The sequence below is a fragment of the Aphelocoma coerulescens genome, chromosome 4A (genome assembly GCF_041296385.1).
Source record: "Aphelocoma coerulescens isolate FSJ_1873_10779 chromosome 4A, UR_Acoe_1.0, whole genome shotgun sequence".
Lineage (NCBI taxonomy): Eukaryota > Metazoa > Chordata > Aves > Passeriformes > Corvidae > Aphelocoma > Aphelocoma coerulescens.
Window position 1 is genome coordinate 18,357,811 of NC_091018.1, and position 9,628 is coordinate 18,367,438.

General features: G+C 51.4%; 1 protein-coding gene across 1 annotated transcript; it reads left to right on the plus strand.

Moving 5' to 3' along the window:
- The first annotated feature begins 324 nt into the window (after positions 1–324).
- On the plus strand, positions 325–3,271 carry LOC138110564 (zona pellucida sperm-binding protein 3-like). Its single transcript, XM_069015624.1, has 9 exons — positions 325–757; positions 1,107–1,225; positions 1,309–1,412; positions 1,576–1,753; positions 1,833–1,953; positions 2,062–2,153; positions 2,223–2,368; positions 2,776–2,895; positions 3,107–3,271. Exons 1-9 carry the CDS (start codon positions 362–364, stop codon positions 3,238–3,240), a joined length of 1,410 nt encoding a protein of 469 aa, XP_068871725.1. The 5' UTR covers positions 325–361; the 3' UTR covers positions 3,241–3,271.
- The last annotated feature ends 6,357 nt before the right edge of the window (positions 3,272–9,628 follow it).

The window sequence follows — 9,628 nt, forward strand, 5'->3', positions numbered from 1 at the left end:
CCGACTGGATTTTGGGGAACTCCCGGAAAGATCAGGGGGGAAATGTCCGGGAGAGCCTCGCTGGCCAAAATCGGCTCCGGCTCAAGGAGTGGGACACGGGTGGCACTGATGCCACCGCAGCCGGGCAGGACATGGGACAAACGGGACAATTCCCGGCTGCAAGGGGAGGGAATCACCCCCTGGGAGGGATGGGCCCAGCTGGATCCCGTAATCCCGAATGGGATCTCCAGCTGGATCCCGTTATCCCGGCGGCGATCCCGCAGCTGGATCCCGTTATCCCGGCTGGGATTCCCCGGGAACTCTCCCATAAAAGGCTCCCAAGCAACCCCCTCTTCCATGCGCTGCTTTTCCTGGGGCCAGGATGGGGTCTGGGAGCTGCTTTGGGGTCGCTCTGCTCTGCTGGATGTTGGCTGCGGCCGCATCCTCCGATCCCTGGGGTTTTCCCCCGAGGAATTCCGGGACGTGGCGGCTGCGGGGTGACTCCTCCCGGGGCCGGGTCCCCGCCGTGTCGCAGCCCTGGGCGCGGGTGGATCTGTCGCAGCTGCGGGCGCTGGCCCCGCGCCCCGCGGTGGCCGTGCGGTGCCAGGAGGGGCAGCTGGCGGTCACCGTGCGCAGGGACCTCTTCGGCACCGGGCGCCCGGTGCGGGCAGCGGAGCTGAGCCTGGGCACGGCCTCCTGCCCGCCTCTGTCCCCAAACTCCGCCCAGCCTTTTGTCACCTTCGTGGCCGCGCTGCACGAGTGTGGCAGCACCCTGCAGGTGAGGGGGCATCGGGGCCGGGGTTGGGTGGTGAAGGTGTCACCTCTAGAGGTGCCCTGGTGCTGGCGGGTTTGGGGTGAGGAGTGCCCGGAGCAGGGGTGGATTTTGGGGTGTGGATACAGTGGATGAGGTACAAGCTCATCAGTGGGATTTGGATGTAGGAATTTATGGGGTAACGGGTCCTGAAGGCTCTGTGATCTCCTTCAGGCTGGTGCCTTGCTGTGGTGCCAGCACAGGGCTCTGTGGTGTTCTATAGGATTGGGAGCATGGCCTCTGTGTCCCGGCACAGTCCCTGCTGGTGCCGAGTTCATTTTCCTGATTTTTCCTGTCTCCCAAATCCTCCTTCCAGGTGACCCCAGACTCCCTGATCTACAGAACGACCCTTTTCTACAAACCCACCCCTTCCGGCAACCCCCTCATCGTGAGGGCCACCCCGGCTGAGATCCTCATTGAGTGTCACTACCCTAGGTGAGCGGCAGGAGCTGTCCCCACTCTGCCACTGCCCTGAGGTGGCAGTGCCATCCCTGGCAATTCCCATTGCTTCCCTTTAGGAAGAGCAACGTGAGCAGCGGTGCCGTGCACCCCACGTGGGCCCCGTTCCACTCCACGGTGGCAGCCCAGGAGCGGCTCCGCTTCTCCCTGCGCCTCATGGATGGTGGGTGCGGCCCTGGCAGCCTTGTGTCCCCCAGCTCCCACCTCCTGGGGACATCCTGAGAGCTCCAACAGAGCCAAAATCCCCCCCCAATCCACCCCATGGGTGTTGCCGCGCATTTAAGAGGTCCCCAAAGTGACGCTATCCCCTGGGATCTGTATTCCAGATGACTGGAGGAGGGAGAGGCTCTCCAACAGCTTCCAGCTTGGGGACAGCCTCCGCTTCCAGGCTGATGTCACCTCAGAGGGCCACGTGCCCCTGCGGCTCTTCGTGGATCAGTGTGTGGCCACTGTGACCCCCAACAGGAGCTCGTCCCCCCGCTACGCCTTCATCGACCTGGGCGGGTAAGGCCGGGCTCTGGGGCTGTCTGGAGAATCCTGGATTCCTGGGGAGAATCCTGAATGATTCCTGGTCTTTCTCCAGGTGCCTGGTGGACGGCAGGGCAGATGACACTGGCTCAGCCTTCGTGTCCCCTCGGCCCCGGCCAGAGTCGCTGCGGTTCTTGGTGGATGCCTTCAAATTTGCAGGAGACGCCGGGAATTTGGTGAGGTGTTGTTTCCACCCCTCTTCCTCCTCCTTTCCCCATTCCTCCATGGAAAAAAGGCTTAAAAATCTCCAAGATTAATGAATTTTCCTGGCCTTCCCCTGCCAGCTCTACATCAGCTGCCACCTGCGAGTGTCCCCGGTGGCCCAGGCCCCAAATCCCTGGAACAAAGCCTGTTCCTTCAGCAAAGCCAGCGGCCTGTGAGTGTCCCTGGTGCGGGGAGGGGGGACCTGCCCATGTCAGGGGGGTCACAGGTGATTCTGTTCCAGGTGGGCACCTCTGGAGGGCACCGCGGCCATCTGCAGCTGCTGTGACACCGGCAGCTGTCCCTCTCCTGGAGGACATTCCCAGGAATTCCGCGCTCCGGCTGCACAGATTGGCAGGCGTGTGAGGAGGGATGATCCCAGCCAGCGAGGTGTGTCCCAAAGGTGTCCCCAGGGCCCCTCGGGCCACAGTTAAAGGATAATCCCGGCTCCTCTCTGGTGTCGTTAGGGATGGGACTTGAAAAGGAAAGGGGAATTTTGGGGAGATATTGGAAAAAAATTCTGTGGGGTGGGGATGTCCTGGCACTGTTCCCCATCCCTGGAGTGTCCCAGGCCAGGCTGGAGCCACCTGGGGTAGTGGGAGGTGTCCCTGCCCTGGCACTGGATGGCCTTTGAGGTCCCTTCCATCCCAAACCATTCCCTGATTCTATCCTGACTGTGTCTTTGCATTTAAAACCCTTGGAATTCTGCCCTTTCAGTGTCCATCTTCCTCTAATTCCCAAATTCCAGCCTGAGCAGGAATTCCCTCTCCTGGGAACTCATTCCCATCTTTTTCCAGGTGGGCCCTCAGGGCCGACTGAGGCTGATGTCTCCGTGGGACCCTTGCTCATCCTGGAGCCAGCTCAGGGATTAATGAGCCCCTCTGGAAGTCTGGGATCAGCTGGGAACACCCCCCAGGGTAGGAGTTATTGTGGGGTCTTTGTGGGGTTGCATCTCCAGGCCTCACCCGGGGGCTGATCCCGCTGTGAATTCCCAGTGATTTCACAAAGGGACTTCCTGGAACTACCCCCCAGAGCTGCTCTGGGAGCTCCTTCCCAAAGATGCCCAAGGGATTGGATGGAGGCTGGGAAGCCAATAAATGAGTGCTGAGTGGGTTTTTTCCTTTCCAGGTGCCTCTGGTGGAATTCCTGTGGTGATGCAGGGGCTCCTGCTGGCAGCGGCTGCTCTGCTGAGCCTGACTGCCCTGGGAATGCTCCTGGGAATGTGCTGGAAAAGGCTCTGCCCTCTGGGAATGTCCTCGTGATCCCAATCCCAATAAAGAGAAGCATTTGTCACCTCCTGGTGTCCTCTGTGGGGTGGAAGGGGACCCAGGTGGCTTGGGATGGGAATCCATTCTTGAGGAAGGGATGGGATCGGGGGTGTGCAGCTGCTGCCACATGGAAGAGATTCTCAAATCCCCTGGATTTGGGAGGTACAGGTGCATTTTTCCAAAGGTTGTATCGATGGGAATGAATCCTAAACAAACAAGGTATGGCCATAATTTTAGGGAATTATTGGTGTTCTGAGGTTCTAAATGATTTCCTGATTTTGGAATTCCTGTTTTCCCTTCCTTATCTGGTGGGATGCAGGAATTAGCTTCCATGATCCCTTGGAGGATGCAAGGACAACTGGGATTCTGGGATTTTGGTTGGTTTTAGGGCTGAGTTTGGCTCCTCAGCAGGGGAAACCCTGATGCTGGGGATTGGAAAGGGCCAGAGGTGCTTCTGCTTTGCAGGGGCTGGATGGGAATGAATTCCATTTTTTAATGGAGTGTGGGAGCTCTGGGATGAGCACAGCAGTTGGGAGGCTGTCTCTGCTGTATGCAGGTGGAAGGCAGGACTGGGATTTGCACACCTAAATCTGCTGATTAGAACTCCATAAACCAACTCTCAGCTCAGATCTACCTGAGTGATCTCTGGCTCTTCTCCTGTGACAAAACTGGCACAGTCAGTAGGGTGGCAGATTCAATTACTGGCTGTTTAGGGAGGCATGGAATTAGACCTTCTCCAAGACTTTTTGAGGCTTGAGTGTTGAAAAATTGGAGTAATTGGGGTAAAGATAGAGGAACAGTTAAACTGCATGAGAGGGGAACTGAAAAATGGTGAAGGGAATAATATGCAAGATGTGGTTGGCAGCAGCGTACCATTGTAAGGAATACAAAGAAAAGGAAATGGGAATGTTACAAGATGAGTTTTAACAAAGAAAGCAGCAAGAAATGCTGTTACCTCTGTGAATAGAACAATTGCAGAAACAACTGGGCTGGGCGGAAGGAAAAAGAGTAGAGGACAAGCTAGAATTTATGATAAATTGGGTCCCTGATCCCACAGGCCCCATAAAGATCCATTAGTTAATTGCATCCCCAGAAGATTGGAATGGAGATATATAGAGGGACCCTGACTGGGAATTCAGGGATGAGAGTAATGAAGAGAGTGAATTAGGTGAATTGCAGTTTGAGGTGGCTCCTCTCATTAAAACTGAAGTGTCCCTTGGGCCCCAAGGGGATAACTAAAGAAATACCACCAGAGCCATTCTGTGGGACTCTCTTCAACTGGATAATTTGCAAGAAAAATATGGCCAGAAGCCTGGCAAGAGTGGAACTGGGTATTTGTGGTCTCTTTAACTGGGGGAGATCATATTAAACCCAAGGTGAAGCAGAGGGCTTTTGGGGGCCAGGGGTGTTTTCAACAGGGCAACCAGATTCTAACAATGAATCCCATTCTGTCACACACTGAGCAGCTTACTGTGCAAGGGAATAGACCCTGGCAGATGAGGTAAACCCCTGATATCCATACTATATATTCATTAAACACCTTTTTACTCTCTCTCAGCTCCCACAGGCCCCCAGGCCTTGAAGCCCCACTAATAAGGCAAACCCATGTCTTTAAAAAATCTATTCCCTTATGAAAAGAGATCAACCAAAGGGAACAGTGGAGATAAACATCACCTAGAAGGGGTAACCAGTCTGGAGTATCCCCACTGAGACTTGTCTGATTTCCCTTTCCAGGAACCACCCTGGGTTATACCAAAGTACCAAAGCCCAGCAATGTGACCCAGATCTAGTTTATCCATCAACAAGCCTGAGGGATGGGGTGAAAACCCCCAGGTCTTTTATTTGTACAAATCAGTGTGGTAATGGTTGTAATCGTGTTTAAGCCTGAGTGCATTGCCATGACAATCACTAAAAGGCAAGCTGTAATTGTACAAATTTAGGAGTCCCGCCCATTAACGTGGATTTGGCAGAGGGAGATGTAAGCAGAACATGTGAAAGACAAAACCCAAAAAATGAAGTGGAAATGTACTTGCTTAGTTTTCAGTGTGGTTCCTTTGAAAAGGGGTATAGATCTAACCAGGCTGGTGGCTGTTCAATGAGTCCTACATCAGAGGAATACATGAAAAGAGAAATATTATCAGACATAATGTATCTATTTATGTTGGAGATAATTGAATTGAAACTGGGATTGTTTATATCAGCACAGCAAAAATTACCTTACCCCCCACCCTGTATCCTACTACCCCTTGGACCTTGTTGGAACCTTGACTGGAACACAGATTTCTGAAATTGAGCCCAATGGTATTAAAATGACAGGCCAGTAATAAGTGATACTTAATCCATTATGGCGCCTCAGGCAAGTGGAACTGTCACTGCAGGTTAATATCTCTGTGCTTAAACCTTCCTGCTTATCATTCCTAAATACATCTGTACAGGCTGCTCACAGAGCTGGGCAGGTGAGCCCTCACCTCTCTAAAATGAGCCAGGAGAGGTGTGACTGGCATCCCAGGGACAGGATTAGGAGCATTCAATAAACAGCACGGATGCTGATGTTTTGGAAAATAAATTAAGCTTGGCAACAAGTGATTTGTATGAGCAAGAACACCCTTTAAAATCTGTTGTTGACATTAGGGACTGGTCAATGGCTCTTGGCTGGTATATTGTCTAAATGGCAAAGAATTAAGGAAAAAGGACACCCACCTAATTCTAGATGCACTTGGCATCACCCAGAATAACGTTTCCACAGCTCTTAGCTGTATCCAAGCTCAGTTGCAGGTGCAATCCTCTCCAGCAATAGCTATAAGGGAAGATGATGAGGGCACCTTACTCACTGAGATTCAAAAGGTAATTTGGGGAAAAAAATCAATTAAAAATTTTTCAAAAAATATTTATTTTAATTCAAAAAGTATTTCTAGTCTTGGTAGTATCTAGTAAACTTCACTTATGACCCCACCAGCAGTAGGGCCCCAGCTTTTGTCTTAACCATATGCAATGTTTAATGGTTGGACTCAATGATTTTAGAGGTGATTTCCAATGTAAATGATCCTATAAGCCAAATCATTGTGCTGGGATTGAATCAGCATGGAATTGTACTCTGTTAGAAGCTGGAGAATGGGCCCAGCAAAATGGGAACAAATGGCAAACTGCCACTGCTGCCACATGGGTAGTGCAGAAACAACAAGGATTTATTTGTGAATGTAATACTGTTAAGACCCAAGACATTTGTCCTGACACTGAACAAAATGTTTGTCATTTTGAAATACATCCCAGGGAGACCTCTGACACTGTACTTGGATATGTTGGGAATGGATGTGTTTGCAAGAGAGCCTTTTGCTATTCTTTATTTATAGAGGACATACACAATCCCTCAAATATCTGTATCTGTAATTTCATTAAAATCATGGGGTGCAACTTTAACTATGCAGTCACAACCCACCATGTCCCAGCTGGAGTGGAGAAAGCTGGAAAACATCACTGGTGAGAAAATCTGCTCAGGTGGTCACCAACGGTCATGGGAGCTATGAATTAGATGTTCCACCTAATTCTAGTCTTGTTAATCATTTTGTGTTCATTGTTATACCTTTGTTTATATGTCAAATTGCAGCTTATATCAAAGCTATGAGTGAATGTGTGGGTATTAAGGGATCAGCAAATTTGCCAGCCTATTGCCCACTCATTAAATTAACTTCCAGCTCAGATCTGCCTGAGTGACCCCTGACTCTTCTCCTGTGACATGATGGGGGACATTCATTGAGTTGAAGGTGCACTGTGGGATTTTAAGTCATCTTTTCTCCTGTTCTGCTCCAATTTTTCCCTCCTTGCTGAGAATCTCCATCCTCTGTTGTTTCATCTCACTTTCCAGCTTGCCATGAGTGGGATGGGGTGGATTTGTGCTCAGTGGCTTTGGGGTCAGTGTTAACTCACATCCAGCTGAGAGGGGACACTGAGGGGTTTCCAAAGCTAAACCAGTGTGGGAACTGGTATTACAGTTGTTCTGCCTTGTGCCATCTAGGTCTGGAATGGGTGGAATAGGAGGAATGGGCTGTGGGATGGAGAGCCACTTGCAGATGTGCTGGAGGTGGAGATGCTGTGGTCGTTGTGGTTTGCAGCTGGGTTAGGACACGAGCTGACAGTGCAGAGCACAAAAAGGAGCCAAAACCCACCTGAGTGACCCAGACTGGAGGTGCTGCATCTTTAATGTGTCTGTGTCCAAACTTCTAGGAACTCTTTACATAAGAACAAACCTGATCCCATTAAAATTAAAGGACTTTTAAGTCCCTCAATCCTTCTGGTGGCATCGCAGACTTCTGCCTGTGTTGTAATTTCAAAGAGCTGCCATTCTGGGGCTTAAAAGTGGCATCTAAGGGACAGTCATGAAGCATTTAGGGAGCAAACCAAGCTTTAAACAGCTGCAAAGATAGCCAAGGGCTGGGAGCTGAGTCCTGCTGCCTCTGTGTGTATATTAGCATTGGATTAGACAGTGGCCTGGCTTGTTTGCCTCTCTGATGATACCAGATGACTTCTTGGCCCACTGCATCATCTGGAGAAAAACAGCTGAACAAATGGAGGTGTGCAGGTGATCTGCAGTTCAGTTGTTTTCTGTCTTGTGGGTTTTGGCTTTTATTTTTTTTGTTGTGTTTTTCATTGCTGAGCTCTGAGGGGATTTGGATATTTGACTCTCCCCAGCCTGCTGGCCTTGGCAGGAAGGTTTTAACTTTTCAGCACTGAGTAAGGTAACCATGAGAGTGTGAATGTTTCAGCCAGCTTGGACGAGGAGCTGATTTATTGCTCAATAGAGCCACTGAGGAGTTGGAAATGGGATGTGATTTATACTCAGGGCCAGTGCTGGCTTGCTGGGATGAATTCTGTTCAAGGCATCACCTGTGAGTGCAACCTTCCCTCCCCTTTGCTTCCAGTGGGATCCCCACTGGCTGCTCCCCCCATTTTCTTCTCCCTGCCCATACAGGATTAGGCAGCCCAGATATAATCTCTTCATCCCTACTGAACTGCTGAGAAATCCTGTGCCAGCTGTTTTTGAGAGAGAGAGAGAGGGGGGAAAAAAAAAAAAAAAAGCAGCTCTTTTCTAATTTACAAAACTTAGAGAGGGGGAGGGAGGGAACGTGGGGTGTGGAGAAACTGGGGAGAGAATAATTGGGCAATTCCCGGCATCCTCGATGGCAGCTCTTAAGCAATTACGGGGACTCAGCAGCACCCTTATCACAGCACGTTCTGGGAGATTAACCGTCTGCTCAGCTGGCAATTAGAGCTGGGGAAATGGGAAGCTGCCACTTAGCTCTGACTTTGCAGCGGCTGTTTGCACTTCCCCGAGCCGGGCTCCAGGCGCTGGAGGGAGGGCTGTGAGTATCTGTGGGGAGGATTAAGGGTGAGCTGCCTTTCCCATGCTGGGAGAGAGGCTTGTGGACAGGGTGGCTGGAAAGGAATAAAGGCTGGGCTCTGTTTTCTTTCGTAGTTCATTTTTTTCTGTCAGTCTGGAAAGCATGAGCTGCTCACTGGTCCCTTGTTTCACCCTGTTCTAACTTTCCTTCCATCTTTCTTTGCGACTTTGGGCAACTTTGCTTGCTGATGCCATTTGTGAACGCACCAGTGTTTATGTGCCAGCTTCATTTGCACGGGAAGAACGCTGAGCTGAGAGAGAGATTTGTGTCTCTGCCCGGGCCATTGGACCTCCTGTGAGATCCTGCTCAGGGCAGCAGGGTGCATTTTTTGGTGTCTTTGCTACTGAAGAGGTTAATGAACCTTCCTGCATCTTGTGCTGTGGTGCATCACAGGACCTGAATGACAAAAGATCCTTCAGCCCCAGTCGCTTTGGGGACTGCTGGTGCTTTGTGTGGACACACTGGCCCAAGCGAGAGGGTGGCAAGCCCTCATCTCTGGCCTCCACAGAGCTCTATGGGGTTTAGTACTGCACTAAGGCAGTACAGGGACACTTGCCCAGCTCCTTTGGCAGGGTTCAGAGTCTCAGATAAAAGACAAGGTAAGGAAAGGACTGGAATACGGAGGCAAAGACAAGTCCCTGCTGGTCCCTTCAGCCCTGTCTGCATCCCCCACGCAGGCAGAGCCTCGGCACAGCCCGGGTTGATGGGTCTGTGCTGAGGGTTGAGCAGCCACCCCTGTCCTGCCCAGCAGGTCCCCTGCTCCTGGGGAAAGCCCCCTGCTTTTCCATGGCTTTAACCCTGCTGATGTGAAGGGCTGTGGCAGCTGTCCGCCGTGGCTGTGCTGGCCCCAGGAATGCTAGGCACCAAGGAGTCACAGAGGGAGTGGCTGCCACCAGGTGCCTCTCTCCTGCGGGCTCAGCAGGACCCTCACGCTTTGGAATTAGTTTCAGGATTCCCCCCCTCTTCACGATTTATCTCTCGAGTTT

What these genes read in the sequence shown, in the direction of transcription:
- LOC138110564 (XM_069015624.1), top strand. Translation starts at nt 362, where the DNA reads ATGGGGTCTGGGAGCTGCTTTGGGGTCGCTCTGCTCTGCTGGATGTTG. An exon ending in ATTGAGTGTCACTACCCTAG is followed by an intron (nt 1,226 to 1,308) that starts GTGAGCGGCAGG and finishes GCTTCCCTTTAG; the next exon opens with GAAGAGCAACGTGAGCAGCG. An exon ending in TTCAGCAAAGCCAGCGGCCT is followed by an intron (nt 2,154 to 2,222) that starts GTGAGTGTCCCT and finishes ATTCTGTTCCAG; the next exon opens with GTGGGCACCTCTGGAGGGCA.